Raw genomic sequence first — 18,303 nt, forward strand, 5'->3', positions numbered from 1 at the left:
CGATATGATTGTCGGTCATTGCCTCAGCTGTTTAGTTTATACAATTCGAACCACGATTGCATGTTTGCAAAGGTACGAATAGAGACAGATTTTTAACTTTTCATCCAGAGTCTAAATAAAATGAAACCGTAAACACTCATAAATCACCACGCAATACATATCGAAAATCATGGCTGTCCTTTTTCCTTATTGGACTCCAGTGTAATATGGCCGTTTTCCAATCTGTTGACGTCATGTCATAACAAGTGACATTTATTATCAATTCATGTGTCTTTTAAATTACTTAAACCAGTAATGTGTAAAAAGAAATTAGTCGTTCGTACTTCGTTTTGTTCCGAAATGTTGTATTCGACTCTCGTGGATTTTTGCAGATTTTGAAATTGGTAAGGTAGCGCCTCGTTGAATACGAATCTTCAAATATCCATTCAACTACTACCAACAAAAACAAAACACAGTTCTAATCACCCTTTGTATCGTTCCGTGTCGTCTCTTAACCTCGCCGCATTTTGACTTCCATGTGGACTGTTGATGATTTGAGGAAATATGGTATTCATTCAGTATCTTATAGCTGTTCTGAAATATATTAAAATAAGTTTTTCTCTTTCTAAAACATTCAGCTAACCTGTCAACTAAGAGTAACATCCACTGGATGCTAGTAAGAGAATGACTGGAATACTTCAGCTGTTGTTACTGGTCAGCATGACCGTGGCCTCCGAGCCATCGTGTCCAGCATGCTCCAAATACGACTACGAGGAAAAGGTGCTCGAGAGAATGATTCGCATGGAGTTCGCTTTTGAGAACGTGTTAAAGGAAAACAAGGCTGTGAGCAAAACTGTTGAGGAAGATCTAACGCGGATCAATGAAGAAATCGAACGTTTACACGCGACCGTTCAGACCCTTTAGGATCAACAAGAGCAAGCAGAACGAAGACTGGTTTCGCTTATGGAGGAAGGTGAGAGAAACCAGTCCAGCACACTGGAGAAGATAGTGTCCGATTCTAACACTACGTTAGAACACACTATTGCCGCCTTTCATGATATAAAAGGTAAGTTCATGTTTAAGCTTTTACGCATTATTACACGTGAAGTTGTATGACAACGAATTAACTAAAAATATAATAAGTACGTATGAATACTTATGAAAATAATATCGTTCCGCTTTGATCACAATAATCAATTTAAGGCCTATACAATATATTAAGACAGGAAATTACACTTTCAACACTTTGTAATAATTATCTCATACGATGGAGGACGTACACAATATAATTTATATTAGAACAATCCCTATAAAAATGGTCTGTTGTGACAAACGATTTATATATTTATATTCCATTTCTGACAAAGCCCGAAATGATCTACTTTAAGTTTTGCGCCTTAAGAGCGCAATTCATTGTGTGATCTCGAGCGAAATGGAAATTTTACAGTAATGGTCAAGTTTTGCGTAGTTAATTAAAACATAATTAGCTCGGACTAACACTCAATTTCCCAGTTTGGGTCTGACCTGAGTGATATGGTGATTGACCGTCGTCAGACGCAGTCCTTGCGTCCATCCGTCTTCAACATTTTTCTTCAAAAAAAATATCCTAAACCACTGGAACAATTTCAACCAACCTTCACAAGAGTGTTCCTTTGGTCCTCCTCCTGTTTCCTGAAATAAAACTGGTTTCATGCAAAACTCTGGTTGCCATGGCAACCGAAAGGTAAAAACTCAGAAATTGCTGGCCAGATTTTAACATAATTTCACAGAAATGTTTTCGGGCGACTTTGTATCAAATTCCTTCATTCCATGTTAATTCGAAAAAATAGCCGCAATGGGGTGGGACACCTTTTCACTATATGTCTATATGGAAACCTTTTTGTAAAGATTGAGCTCAAAATACGCTGGCGGGAATTTAAAATAATATCACAAAAATGTTCCTATGATGACCCTCTGTCAAAGTCTTCCACACTAAGTTGATTGAAAAAAAACAAAATGGTATCCTTGAGCGGGGCTTGTTTCCATTTTTTGTCTTTATGGAAAACTTTTAAATTCTGAAAATTCATCGAACCGATTTCAAAATAATTTCACAGATTTTGTCTAGGTGCCTCTGTTTCAAATATCAATTAACACAGTTGTAGTAAATTCAAGTGTTACTGAATGTTTAAAAATGGCGCCAAAATGAGACAGTCTTTTTTACCAATCGTTTCGATCTTAATACCAAGCTAGATATACCGATTCAAACATGTGCGCCTAGGTTAGAGACAATTTACTCAGGTAGTGACAGTCTCCCATGTTAAAGATATAACGTATTTGGCTATTTCAACGACGACAAAGTATGAATTATCATCAAAACTATAACTAACTTTAAAAATTAGAGGTAAACAATTTCAAAATGTTTTTTGAATTAAAATAAAATGAAAACAAACATTATTTCCATCTAAACACCTTCACCCTAGAAAACCAAGAGCAGTTCTTGTACAAGCATACAAACCGATATTTAGGACGGTCAAAAGGCTTTTCCACTGTTTTTTTTTTTTTCAAAATGTAAGCGTTTTATAAACAACTTGACAGTGGTATGATATCTGTTTCTGCCATATCTAATTATTTTGGCCTGTATTTAATTCCGATAAGCTGTTCAGTGCAGTTTTTCTTTTAATTTTGATGTTAAAAACACGATCATCAACCCTGAATCAACCTATGATACAGTTTGAATGTACCTACAATGTGCTTGCATATAGTACATATTAAAGTATTGTGGAAACATACGAACCAATAACTAACAGCATCTAAAGCTTTTTAAATTATTTCTGAAACTTATGCAGGACCCTTAAAGATACTAGCCACTTACTCTGAGTATTATTTTACGTATTTTAAATTGGACAGATATGTGCGATCGAGTTTGCTTCCCCTCTCTTTAACGTGACTTGTTAACGTTAAGCAGTGGTGTCAGTCAATAATTGATTGCGTGTAAATTGCAAACAAAATGGTTGTCACGATGATAAAACATCATAAAAAGTCATATTTTAAAGATCGACTTAAGTGATTATTTAAAAAAAAAATTGACAAGAAAGTCTAATTTTAGTAACGTTATTTTCATTGAATTATATAGATATAATAATATTGAAATGAATATATCGCATAAGCTGTTTAGTGCTTACGAACTGGTTTTATATATATTATCTACAAAATGAAAATCATCATAAGTGTTATCAAACAAAAGTATTTATTCTGCTACGCTTAATTCTATCGTTTAATTAATAATCTAGCACTTGTATCATTTCGTTAGAATAATGCCAAATTAACAATAAAACTACCCACCCACACAAATCTAAATAAATCTAAAATTGATATCTATAAATATAAAACAAATCCTTTTTCAGACCAAATCGCTACTCCACTGGTGTACTTCCACGCCCGCTCTCCACAGACCACCAGCCTGTCCACGAGTGAGGTGATAGTGTACAAGACAGTGGAGGCCAACCAGGGCAACGGCTACAGTGCCACCACGGGCAAGTTCTCCGCTCCAGTACGAGGACTCTACTTTTTCTTTATGCACACATGTTCGCCTGTATCTATATATGTTTATCTCCAGATAGTGAAGGAAGGTTCAGCCCTTATGGCGAGTGTAAACTATGACAAGGACAGTGGTGCCTGTTCTAGCAGTCAGGTGTTTGTTCAGCTTGATGCCGGGGAAACCGTCTGGGTACAATGCTCCAGTGGGGCCTCGAACAGACAACTCTATGAGAATCATCCTTACTATTGGACCAGTTTTGGTGGTGCTCTCATTCACAACTGACGAGCTTAAGTCATTGTTCATGAAAAGCCAAAAGCAGAAATTATACAATGAAGGTTGGAGTATATTACGCAGTGATAAATGAGTTATTTTAAAATTAAAATATCATCATTAAGTGAATTAGTTTGGTTATCATTTACCGTGAATAACACATTTTTTAGATATCGTCTGTGTACATACCGCCTGTATGCTATGTCATGTATACTCAGAACATGTTTGAAATGAAATTACTTTTGTATTCTAACTACGAAAGTTGTTATGTTGGCATCCTGTGTGTGGTTCTGCCTCAAATAAAACTTTACTTCTTATCTAATCAGTAATTCATGTATCGTTAACTATAAATCTGTTGTTTTGAAGCCATTTTCCAGACTTAACCTTAATTTGTGGGTGTGTAAACATGTATTTAGTTGCACTTATAAATAAACATACAAAATGTACTTCAGTGTAAAATATAGAAGTCGTATCGTTTTTTTGGTTTTGAGACTTGAAACTGTATATTTGAATGGCTTGACAAAATAAACAAATACTTCTCGAGTTATGCCCGCGATTGGCTCATACAACTGATAAACATTAACATGACAATGCTTGTATTATGATTGGTTTTATCTTATTATCAAAATATCTTGGAATCAAATATCTAAGAAACCATAGCTTTCGTGACAAACGTTTACATAATTTCTGATCTTTTAACTATTCGACTGACAATCAATGTTGGTCGTTGTGTAATTATGCTGGTTAGCAGAGTTGTTGTTGCTATCGATGCTGCTGCTGCTACTGTTGACGATGATTATGTTGTTGTTGATGATGACGTTGATGATGATGATGATGATGATGATAATGATGATAATGATGATGATAATGATGATGATGATGATGATGATAATGATGATGTTGATGATGATGATGATGATGATGACGACGGCGGCGACGACGAAGACTACGACGAAGACGACGACGATGGTGATGATGATGAAGGTAATGCTGCTGATGATGACGATGATGATGATGACGATGATGATGATGATGGTGGTGATGATGATGATGATGATGAAGACGACGACGACGATGATGATGATGATGATGATGATAATGATGATGATGATGATGATGATGATGATGATGATGATGATGATGATGATGATGATGATGATTATGATGATGATGATAAAAATTTTAATCATGCCGACTGTCGGTGTTGTTGTTGCTGCTGGTGATGCTGCTACTTAGGATGATCTTAAGTTAATGGTGGCATATGTTTTAATGTGGTGGTGGATTGTGGTTGTGGTGGTGGTGGTGGTGGTGCTGCTGCTGCTGCTGCTGCTGCTGCTGATGATGATGATGATTGTGGTGGTGGCGGTGATGGTGCTGGTACGCCAGATTTCGGTCCATTTTTGGTGGCGTTGCGGACGCCGAGGACAGGTTTGCCGGATTCTCGAGCCAGAACCTCTGCGTCACTTAAATAGTTTGCGTTAAGGGAAATGTTTATATCTGAGGATTTTTATACACCAAAGTTCTAAGAACAACCCCTAGTCGGGTAAACGAAATATAAAGTGAAATATGATAGTACTGGGATAGAGAAATTTAATCCCATTGTAAAGCCACATACATGTAGTTGGATTCTATGCGGCCTCTAACGTTGGAATTCCATGCGGCCTCTTAGGTGTGAATTCTATGCGGCCTCTAACGTTGGAATTCCATGCGGCCTCTTACGTGTGAATTCTATGCGGCCTCTAACGTTGGAATTCTATGCGGCCTCTTACAATGGAATTCTATGCGGCCTCTTACGTGGGAATTATATGCGGCCTCTAACGTTCGACTTCTATGCGGCCTCTAACGTTGGAATTCTATGTGGCCTTTTATGTTGGAATTCTATGCGGCCTCTTACAATGGAATTCTATGCGGCCTCTTACGTGGGAATTATATGCGGCCTCTAACGTTCGACTTCTATGCGGCCTCTAACGTTGGAATTCTATGCGGCCTCTTACGTGGGAATTATATGCGGCCTCTTATGTGGGAATAATATGCGGCCTCTTACGTGGGAATTCTATGCGGCCTCTAACGTTGGAATTCTATGCGGCCTCTAACGTGGGAATTATATGCGGCCTCTTACGTGGGAATTCTATGCGGCCTCTAACGTTGGAATTCTATGCGGCCTCTTACGTGGGAATCATATACGGCCTCTAACGTTCGACTTCTATGCGGCCTCTAACGTTCGACTTCTATGCGGCCTCTAACGTTGGAATTCTTTGCGGCCTCTAACGTAGGAATTCTATGCGGCCTCAAACGTTGGAATTCTATGCGGCCTCTTACAATGGAATTCTATGCGGCCTCTTACGTGGGAATTATATGCGGCCTCTAACGTTCGACTTCTATGCGGCCTCTAACAATGGAATTTTATGCGGCCTCTAACGTTGGAATTCTATGCGGCCTCTTACAATGGAATTCTATGCGGCCTCTTATGTGGGAATTATATGCGGCCTCTTACGTGGGAATTCTATGCGGCCTCTTACGTTGGAATTCTATGCGGCCTCTTACGTTGGAATTATATGCGGCCTCTAACGTACGACTTCTATGCGGCCTCTCACGTTGGAATTCTATGCGGCCACTTACGTTGGAATTCTATGCGGCCTCTAACGTTCGACTTCTATGCGGCCTCTAACGTTGGAATTCTATGCGGCCTCTAACGTTGGAATTCTATGCGGCCTCTAACGTTCGACTTCTATGCGGCCTCTTACGTTGGAATTCTATGCGGCCTCTAACGTGGGAATTATATGCGGCCTCTTACGTTGGAATTCTATGCGGCCTCTAACGTTGGAATTCTATGCGGCCTCTTACGTTGGAATTCTATGCGGCCTCTAACGTGGGAATTCTATGCGGCATCTTACGTTGGAATTCTATGCGGCCTCTTACGTTGGAATTTTATGCGACCTCTAACGTTCGACTTCTATGCGGCCTATATCGTTGGAATTCTATGCGGCTTCCAACGTGGGAATTCTATGCGGCCTCCAACGTTGGAATTCTATGCGGCCTCCAACGTTGGAATTCTATGCGGCCCCTTACGTTGGAATTATATGCGGTCTCTAACGTTGGAATTCTATGCGGCCTCTTACGTGGGAATTCTATGCGGCCTCTAACGTGGGAAGTATATGCGGCCTCTAACGTTCGACTTATATGCGGCCTCTAACGTTGGAATTCCATGCGGCCTCTTACGTGTGAATTCTATGCGGCCTCTAACGTTGGAATTCTATGCGGCCTCTTACTATGGAATTCTATGCGGCCTCTTACGTGGGAATTATATGCGGCCTCTAACGTTCGACTTCTATGCGGCCTCTAACGTTGGAATTCTATGTGGCCTCTTACGTTGGAATTCTATGCGGCCTCTTACAATGGAATTCTATGCGGCCTCTAACGTGGGAATTATATGCGGCCTCTTACGTTGGAACTCTATGTGGTCTCTAACGTAGGAATTCTATGCGGCCTCTTACGTTGGAATTCTATGCGGCCTCTTACGTTGGAATTTTATGCGACCTCTAACGTTCGACTTCTATGCGGCCTATATCGTTGGAATTCTATGCGGCTTCCAACGTGGGAATTCTATGCGGCCTCCAACGTTGGAATTCTATGCGGCCTCCAACGTTGGAATTCTATGCGGCCCCTTACGTTGGAATTATATGCGGTCTCTAACGTTGGAATTCTATGCGGCCTCTTACGTGGGAATTCTATGCGGCCTCTAACGTGGGAAGTATATGCGGCCTCTAACGTTCGACTTATATGCGGCCTCTGACATAGGAATTCTATGCGGCCTCTTACGTGGGAATTATATGCGGTCTTTCATGTTGAAATTCAATGCGGCCTTTAACGTAGGAATTCTATTCAGTATTTTTTTCCATAAATGCATTAATAAATAAATAGTTAAAAGATTATCACTCCAAATTTATGTTTGTTTGGACGTGTATGTATTGCTTTTGGATAAGAGTATCACTTTAAGGTATGATGTTATAAATATGAATACATGTTTGAACTGGACTGTAGTTTAACTTAGTCACACAACTCAAGGAAACATATTACTGTCTAGCTAAATAATTCCAGAAAGTTTTTTTAAACAATCCTAAACACATATTTTTTATAAAACCGTAATATAACATGACTTAACATTATTGCGTCCAGTTACACGTTTGTTGTAGCTGTCAATCGTATGGATAGGCATAATATAACATGATATGAATCAGAACAAAATGCAATATTAGAGTCTGTGTTTAAAATATTTAAACTAGTAGCTGCTGTTCCAGATTCCTGTTTGAAACTAAGCAGTAATCTGAATTCCAAGAGCTGAGGATGTGACACAGGCATACTACGTGAGTCATAATGATTTGTCTGAGAGGGAGTAGCTTATCTTGCAATTACACTATTTTATAAGCATGTTTTACACCCCGGCATTCAAGATACTGAAATGACTGGACATTAGCTTTAAGTTATTTCTTTGTCTGTTTTCACAAACTATAACTTTACGGTCACATTTTCTCCATGTTTAGTACGATTTATGTTTTAATGTATCTAATGTTCGATGCCTATTGTCCTAGAAGCGTGAAGTTTGCGGCTTGGAGGCCTTGCACCTGGCGGAGTGAACTTAACAACCTGGCGGCCTATCGACCTGATGGCGTGAATTTAGCATCTTAGCGGCCTAGCGACTTAGCGGAGTGATCTCAAAGGAATGGTAGCCTACCTATCTGATGGCGTGATATAAGCGGACCGGTGGCATAAAGTTTGAGGCCTGTCGGTCTAGCGGCATAATGTAGGTTAACCAATGGACACGAGCCTTACGTCCAAATGTCTTCCTTATGCCAATAGGTTCTGCCAATGTTAATAGCTGATACATCGATAAATATTAAATGAGGCAAAATGTTGCAAAACAAAAGGTCTTCCGTCGAAGAAATTATCTTCCCGAAAAATAACATTTTAATATATTTAATCAAGTTCAAACATCGTCAATGATTTATATCATTACTTAATCCAATGTTTAATTAAATCTCAAATGCCGTCAAAAATATACAGCCCTATGTTTAGTGTACCGTATTTCCTCTTTAAATTAAACAAATATATTTATGAGTACTCATTTGAAATTATGAGTTGAGTTCATTTGTTTTGAGTAATTGACAAACCAGGTTGGAAATTGAAAAATGTTTTTTTTTTCACATAAAATGACGTATATCGTTACAAACGAACAATATACATGGCCTCAAATATATATGTTTATCACATGCTATACCATGTTTCCGGTTTAATATAGTCATCATGTGTTTGTTGTAATACACATGTCTTATGTGAAATGTAGCATTGCTATGTTTCAATTGTTCAGAAAATATATCACTGCGCATGATTTTAAACGAATTAATTTGCAAAAATAATTGTTTAATTGTCATTTTTCTGGCAAGTCAGAAGCCATTTATTTCTCTGTTGATGTTATGATAAAGCTTTATTTCAATACAGTTGTACATTGTCATCTAAACCTCAAGAGAAACACGTGGTATTTCGTCTTGACTTCATGAATAACATTTCAAATGGCGGTCGGTACCCAATGTTTGAAACTGGAAATGACGACACCAAATATTACGTCATCTTACTAAGTATGATTTCACAATTTAACCCCTTACCCATCAAATTTCGTCAACAGTATAGCGTTTTTGATGTGATTCTTATTGGATATGATCTTAGCATGCATCTCCCTAAATATAATTATAGCGATCGGATGAATCTGTTAAAAAAACACCAGGTTTCTACAATGCATTTATCATGTATTTTATTCGGCTCATCACTTAAAGTGACTCGCTCATGTTTTGGACCAAAAATAAGTTTTCACGGTTATGCATCAAACACTTACTTTATCATTATTTTACTCTATAATATCAAAATTGCAGATAAATGCAGTTATAACACAAGCGGGGTATGGACCCATGCCGTTTAAGTCAAGACAAAATGAAAACAGCCGGCTAGTCCACACGGCCACCGAGACTTAAACAAAAGTAAGATAGATAGATAGATTGATATATTTATTTCAGAAGTAAATTGAACATAAACATGGCATTTAAATACATGATCAAAATACAAATGAATAAATGCATCCATGTTAAAACCATATTAAATTGCTATGGATAACACAAAAAAGAGTTTAAAAATCCCTTATTTCCATTGTGGTCCTTTTTATATTAATTGGTTGACATAGGAAGACATTTTAGAGCATTATAAAATGAAATAATAAACCTGAAAATTTGCTTTATAATGAAAAACATAGGAGTATGTACTCTGATAAATTTATCTAAGACATGATTACAAAAATTATATTGGAATAAAAAAGAAACAGTCCTAGTCCATCAAATGTGTCTTAATAGAGGACTTAAACTTATTCAAGGTTTTGATCTTTCTTAAATCTTGTGGTAAATTGTTCCATAATGAACACCCACGGTAGCCAAATGACTTTTTACCAAAACTGTTGACCTTTGGGTAAGAATAGCGTCCACTATCAACGAAAGTACATGTATATACACTATTGGTCGTAGTTGACACCCTAAACCTAGTACTATAATTGTGTGCAGTACTTACAGAAATAACATGTTCTATCACATAGGAAGGGGCTGTTTTAGTATGTTTTTTAAAAACATGACAGAGAGTAATAAAGTCTACTCTTTTTGCTACGGGTAACCAGTTTAAAGTGGTGAACTGTTCCTTGCCAATATGGGATCTAAAATTTAGAATTTAAAATAAACCTCATAATTTTGTTCTGGGTAACCTGTAGCTTGTTTCGCAAGTCCTGGGTAATGGAATTAAACCAGACAGTAGAAGCAAAATCAAAATGGTACTGAATAATGGACATAACTAGCAGCCTTTTAGTGTGTTCGTTATGGTACATTTACACTATGTTCCCGGTGACCACGGCAGCCCCGTTTCAGAACATCGTGGAGAAAACGGGATAACCGTGAGACAGCGCGGGGGAACGAGATATGCAAACGTGACATATCGTTATTGCCGTGCATGCCGGGCCAGAATTTTAAACTGTCAAAAAATTTGCCACGGCCACCACGGTGTGGATGAGAAACGTAGTAGGTAGTAGTAAAACGGGGTACACGCAATGACACGTGACAGTGCGGGATAGTGCGGGACAGTACGTAATAGGCTGTTACACAACTTATAAATCGTCCGTAGGGGGGCGGGAATCATATGTAATCCCCGGCACCTGAAGTTCCTTTCCAGTTTTGTCACGTTGTGCTTCGTTTTGTCACGGTTTTTACGGCAGGCTAGGATGGACGATAGCCTTTCGTAACGTTTCATTTGCGGTGAAAACACAAAATCTCATCTTGGGAATTCATGTTTACTTGTCGAAGTATTCTGATACAGTGATTGCTGTTGCTTGGGGGATTTTCTTAATACCGTGGACACAAACGTAATCCAAAGTTCTGCGGTGTTCGCGTTCGATGTATAGGAGGCCTTGACAAAACGTGGAAAACGGATCAGACCTAGATGAAGACGTGAACAACGTAAGGGATCCCATCAGAACGTACCGGACCGGGACGCAACGTATATGCATCCCTGGTAGACCGCTCCCGGACCTTAGTGCGCCTTGGACGAACCACTTTTTCTTCCCTACGGCTTGTCATGGTTACCTTGATTAAACGTGAGGAAAATTAGCACAAAATAACAAAACTTGTTTATGGAGGCAAAATTGGCCAAAACCCCACGGCGCAATACGTTTCGGGCAAACGGGGCTGCCGTGGCTACCGGGAACATAGTGTAAACGTAGCAGGAATTCTCGTTTCTTATACAGAACCTTGAGTCTTGCATTAGCCTCTTTGATGACTGACATAGCCATGTCTTCAAAAGATAAGCAGTTATCAATAGTTGCACCAAGATACTTTACTAAAAGTTGAGGATATGTTGAGGATACATTGATAAATCACGTGATAATGTCAATCAACCAATCAAGCAACACCACAGCCGTAATTAATTTTCAATCGCGTTATAAACGCTAAGTAAAACAGTGGTCTTCAAAAACGATATTTGACCAAATATCAACATTGTCTGTAGGGTTCCAGCTTTTGGTATTTTTTGTTTTAACACTCCTTATGATTTGCCACACTTTATTTCGTTATTAAAAAAGTGCATTTTACAAACCATAATGGGGCCGTCACACCATGACGTTCTGGTCAACGTTCTCCGAACATTTCAATCGTTCAATTTTTGAGCGTTCTAGAATGAGGATGACACATCTGGCGTGTGATTAACGTGTGCCTAACGCATGACTAGCGTGTGTTTTACGCACGGGAAGCGTGTAACAGCGACCAAGTAAGATACCACTGAAAACCAGCGTGTGCTAACGTGTCACTGGCGCGCGACGGACAATTTGTCAACGTTAGACGAGCGTGTTGGGAGTATTTTAGCAAATAAACGTTGCAATTTGGTCAGTTTCTTGTAGGATAAAATAAATATCACTACAGTTTCAGAAAAACAACATGCCATCGCAATTGGGATAAATCTGTTTTCCGCTCCGTCCACTAGAATATCCGTAGACAAATACACTCATGAATGCATGTATAAAACGTTCTTTGCGCATGTAATCAGTAAAAAATGTTGTTATAATATAAATCAAATTGACAGAAACGTTGGATACAAATTCATTTCATTACAATTATTCTACTTCCATAAAACAAACGTAGATATCTGTTCAGTACCAATCAAGAGCAACATGTTTTGAGGATGACTTTAACAATGATCTCACAGATACAACCGTCATCCTGATAAACACGATCATTATGTATAAATAGCAGCGGGTAATGTGCAATATATCTTTCATCTCATGTTTTATAGTCTAGTAATCGTTGTTAATGCAAGCAATAATTTGAACTTGGTGTGTACTACAATTAATATCATTTATTTTTGTTTAAATTTAAATGCATTGTTTTCTTTCTGTCTAAAAGCGTAGATTTTGTTACGATGTTACATGTAACTAAACTGCAAGCGAATTTTAACATGCACTTTGCAATTTATTCATTATTTCCCTTTTTAAACAGTACAATAATTTCAACGCCATTATATCCTACAGTGCAATATCATATTTACAATGCCATTATAAAGTGTGATACCAAGATTAAGTTTACAAAGACAAGTGAAAACGTAAGGGACAAGCTTAGAAGGAAAAAAAACCTGTTTAGAGGCACACGGTAAAGGCTCTTACGGCACCAAACGAAGGACACAAACATCACAAACATACCACCTACCACATTATAATAAAAACACCGTAATTTCACCAAAGAAATGACGTCCTACTTTGGTGTTACTGACAACATAACTGCTTTTTCCTCATATATACTATGCGAAGAAAAAGTGTATGATTTTGTCAATTAAAGTTTCTGTCTAATGGAAACCATATGTAATAGGTTTCCAAAATTTTATAATGTGTTTATTGAAATTGATTGCATTACAGACTTTATGATATACGACCCCCTTCTGCCTGTCACGGCTGCTATATATCGGGAAAAGGCAGAATTGTAGGCTTTGTACATAAACTTATATTTTTATCTTGGGTGTGGATTTCTTATACAGTATATGTAGGCAAGCTTTTCCAAGCACATTGAGACTACCGTAGTATTGCTTAAAGTAAATCGGATATAGTTAAACACAAGCTCTCCTTAAAAAAATCACAGTTCACATCAACATAAAACTTTGCGTCGTTTGTAACTTAAACCAACGATACACTTGCGAAAACAAACATGATTAAAAACTGATTCTTAAAAAAATAAATTAAAACAAAATATCAATCATAATGTTCAATAACCACCTACGTGAAATGATTGTCGGTCATTAACCTATGTTCTTAGTGGATACAATACGAACCACGAGTGCGTGTTTTGAAAGGAACGAATAGAGAGAGATTTGTAAACATCCTTCCAAAGCCTAAATATAATGTAATTGTACAATTACAAACTAAAAATGCTATGACCCAGTTAACAAGAGTATAAACAATCCTAATGGTACACAGAATCGTGCTTTATTTAATACGCATTATAAATCCGCACGCAATACATATCGCAACATACGGATGTCCTTATTCAACTCCAGTGTATTACGGCCGTATTCCAATATGATGACTTCAGGTAATAACAAGAGTCGTTCTGAAATGTTAAAATGACGCCAGAAAACAAAACAGTGTGTCATTCAAATAACATTTATTTTAAAATCATGTATCATTTAAATGACTGAAACCAGTAATGTATAAAATAAAACAGATACTAGTAGTGCGGTTTCATCCGGAATGTCGTATTCGACACTCGTGGACTTTTGCATAATTTGAATTCTAGTGCCTCGTGGAATACAAATCTGCAAAAATCCATTCCGTTCAACTACTACCTACAACATTAGAACACAGTTCTTATAGCCATTTGCATCGTTTCGTGTCGTCTTTTAACCTTGCAGCATTTTGACCTCTACGTAGACCTAGGATAATTTGAGAAAATACGGTATTCAAGTATCCTATAGATGCACCTAGATATTTTGAAGATTTTTCTCTCATTCGCAAACATTCAGCAAACCTGTCAACTAACAGTAACATCTACTGAATGTTAGAAAGAGAATGACTAGACTACATCAGCTGTTGTTACTGGTCAGCATGACCGTGGCCTATGAGCCATCGTGTCCAGCATGCTCCAAATACGACAACGAGGAAAAGATGCTCAAGAGAATAATTCGCATGGAGTTCGCTTATGAGAAAGTGTTAAAGGAAAACAAGGATGTGAGCAAAACTGTAGAGCAAGACCTAACGTGGATCAAGGAAGAAAACGAACGTTTACACACGACCGTTCAGACCCGTAAGGATTAACAGGAGCAAGCGGAGAGAAGACTGGTTTCACTCATGGAGGAAGTTGAAAGAAACCAGTCCAGTACACTGGAGAAGATAGTTTCCGATTCTAACACTACGTTAGAACAAACTATTGCCGCCTTTAATGATATGAAAGGTAAGTTCAAGTTTAAGCTTTTACACATGAAGTTGTATGGCATAAACTAAAAAACTTCGTGTGAATACTTATGAAAATAATAATGTTGCACATTGATCATAACAATCAATTTAAGGCCTATATATATATATAAAGACAGGAAATTACACTTTCAGCGCTTTGTAATAATGCATACGATGAACGACGAACACAATATAATTTTAATTAGAACAACCCCTATAAAATTGGTCACGTGTGAGAAAAGATTTATATACATATGAATTCCATTTCTGACTACGCCCGAAATGATCTACTTTAAGTTTGTTCCTTAATGGTTAAGTTTTGTGTAGTGAACTAAAACATGATTAGCTTAAACTAACACTCAATGTCCCAGTTTTTGGCCCAACTGAAATTTATGGTGATTGATCGTCGTCTGGAGTCGTCCGTCCGTCCACCCGTCGTCAACATTTTCCTTCCGAGCAAATAATTCTAAACCACTGGTACAATTTAAACCATCATTTGCTGGATTGTTCCATGGAATGTCCTCTTCCTGTTTCCTTTAATAAAATAATTCCATGCAGAACTCTGGTTGCCATGGCAACAGAAAGGAAAACTGTGATAATATTCTGTTCGGAAACTGCTGGCCCGATTTCAACATAATTTCACAGATATTTTGTTCGGGTGACTTTGTATGAAGCTCTTTCACTCCATGTTGATTTGAAAAAATAGCCCCATGGGGGTGGTGCACCTTTTCAATATATGTCTATATGGAAAACGTTTTGTAAACATTGTCCTCAAAATCCGCTTCCTGTGTTGACCCTGTGTCAAACTCCTTCACAATATGTTGATTGCAAGAAACATTGTATCCTTTTGCTGGGCTAGTTTCCATTATGCGTCTTTATGAAAAACTTTGAAAATCTCAAATTCAAAATAACCAATTTCAAGATAATAACCAATTTCAAGAACCAATTTCAATATAATTACCAATTTCAAGATAATTTCACAGATTTCTTTAGGTGCCTCTATATCAAATTCCTTTACCACGTTGTGATTCATAACAAATACATGGCCACCAGGGGTTGTGCTAGTTTTCACTATTTGTCTATTTGGAAAACTTCTTCTTCTTCTTCTAATTATTATTATTATTATTATTATTATTATTATTATTATTATTATTATTATTATTATTATTATTATTATAATTATCATTATTGTTATCATTTTTTTCTGTTTTATTATTATTGAATTATTATAATAATAATAATTATTATTATTATTATTATTATTATTATTATTATTATTATTATTATTGTTTTACAATCATTGAATATATCAACTTTGAACTCCATTAACGATGTGCTATTGAGTGACAAGTTATATAACTTCAATATCAAAGCTATAAAAGCTATGACCCTTTGTAATTTTGTAACAGATGAGCGATATAGGGCCATCTTGGCCCTGTTTTCTTTTTTTAATATTTCAAATTATCATGTGATCGTTCGAAATATATGTTGATCGGAATATTTGGATTTTTTTCCATATTTTCCATGTATAAAAATGGATTGTTTCTTTATAATCATTGTTTAAAAGGAATTGAATAAGTTTGATCAGTGTTAATATCTTAAGATGTATGATTAGTTCAAATAATGTCACGATTTTCTAAATATGAGAAGATATCAATTAACACAGTTGTAGCAATTTCAAGTGTTATTGAGTGTTTAAGAATAGCGCAAAAATGGGACAATCATCTGACAGGAATCTATCTTAACAATTGTTTTGATCTTAATGCCAAGCTAGATATACCTATTTAAACATGGTCGCTTTAGGTTAGAGACCACTTACACACATAGAAATAGCCACAAATGGAAAGTTATAATGTTTTTGGCTATTTCAACGATGACAGAATAATTAGTTCTCATCAGAACCATACCTAACCTACATTTTGTTTATAATGAAACCTCATTCTGTACATTTACAGATCATGACCCTGTTTGATTGGCAGCCCTTTGCCAGTCTTTAATTCAGATAAGCGTTTTAGTGCAGTGTTTCCTTTATTATCGATGTTCAAAACACGATCATCTAGTAGACCCTAAATCAATCTATGATGCAGTTTAGACAAATTTGAACCTATGCGCTTCCATTTTTCCATCTACCATTGAGTAATAGCACCCAATTGGGAAGGTTCTGTCATTCAGGAAATTATCGCACAATCGAAATGTAGATTGTTAGCTGTACATATTATATATTACATATTAACGTATTGTGGCTGCATACGAACCAAAATGTTAAAGCGTATAAGGCTTTGAAATATATTTCTGAAACTTATGCAGGACCCTTTAATATACTAGCAACTCACTCTAAGCATTATTTTACATATTTATAATTAGCCAGGTATAAGCGATATAGTGTGCTTTCCCCTCTTAAACGTGACTTGTTAACGTTTGATAGTGTTAGACAATTATTATGTTCGTGTGAATCGTAAACAAAACGGTTAGTACAATGATAAAACATCATCAAAAAATCATGTTAAAGATCGCCTTAAGTGATTATTTTAAACATTAATAGGGAATGAAAATATATTGTGCATACAATTTAAGTCTTGCTTTTGAAAATAAAATGGTATAGATATAATTATATTTAAATGAGTACATCGCATTAGCTGTTTAGTGCTTATCCATAAAAGTAAGTAAATTCAATTAATTCAAAGTAAGAAAAAAATGTTTTCAACCTCATATGGAGTTTGAATCCTTTTTATATGAACTGGTTTCATATATCTTATCTACAAAATGAAAGGCAACATAAGAGTTACCAAACAAACGTCTTTTACCTGCTAATTTTGCACTTTTACTATTTCGTAACATAATGCCAAGTTAACTATAACACACAAAAAAACTATAATTGGTATGTATAAATATATAACAAATAATATTTCAGACCAAATCGCTACTCCACTGGTGTATTTTCCACGCCCGCTCTCCACAGACCAGTATCCTGTCCACAGGTGAGGTGATCGTGTACAAGACAGTGGAGACCAATCTCGGCAACGGCTACAGCTCCACTACGGGCAAATTCACCGCTCCAACACGGGGACTTTACTTGTTCTGCATGCACACGTGTACGGCTACACATAAATATGCTTCTCTCCAGATAATTAAGGAAGGCTCAGTCCTGATTGCAAGTGTACACTATGACCAGGACCAGTATACCTGTTCTAGTAGTCAGGTGTTTGTATATCTTGACGCCGGGGAAACTGTCTGGGTACAATGCTCCAGCGGAGGCTCGAACATACAACTGTATGAGAATTCTTATCGTTGGACCAGTTTTGGTGGAGCTCTCATTCACAACTGACGTGCTTAGGTCACTGCTCATCAAAAAGCAGAAATTATACAATGAAAAGGAATTCAACTTTGCAGTGAATAATTACTTATTTAAAAAAAGAAAATTTAATCATTACGTGAATCATTTACCGTTAGTTAAAACATTTTTAGACATCGTCTGTGTACCCCTCCTGTATGATATATCATGTATATAAAAATGAGAACACGTATG

At 36.9% G+C, this 18,303-nt stretch overlaps 2 protein-coding genes across 2 annotated transcripts; both read left to right on the forward strand.

The window, feature by feature from the left end:
* The first annotated feature begins 942 nt into the window (after positions 1-942).
* LOC128204357 (complement C1q tumor necrosis factor-related protein 3-like) lies at positions 943-3,778 on the forward strand. The gene is made up of 2 exons (XM_052905772.1): positions 943-1,045; positions 3,363-3,778. The coding sequence occupies exons 1-2, from the start codon at positions 943-945 to the stop codon at positions 3,776-3,778; spliced, it is 519 nt and encodes a 172-aa protein (XP_052761732.1).
* Positions 3,779-14,393: 10,615 nt separating this feature from the next.
* Positions 14,394-18,102, forward strand: LOC128204358 (complement C1q-like protein 2). The gene is made up of 2 exons (XM_052905773.1): positions 14,394-14,552; positions 17,689-18,102. Exons 1-2 carry the CDS (start codon positions 14,394-14,396, stop codon positions 18,100-18,102), a joined length of 573 nt encoding a protein of 190 aa, XP_052761733.1.
* Positions 18,103-18,303: the final 201 nt, after the last annotated feature.

This window comes from Mya arenaria, chromosome 10, assembly GCF_026914265.1.
Source record: "Mya arenaria isolate MELC-2E11 chromosome 10, ASM2691426v1".
Classification (NCBI taxonomy): Eukaryota; Metazoa; Mollusca; class Bivalvia; order Myida; family Myidae; genus Mya; species Mya arenaria.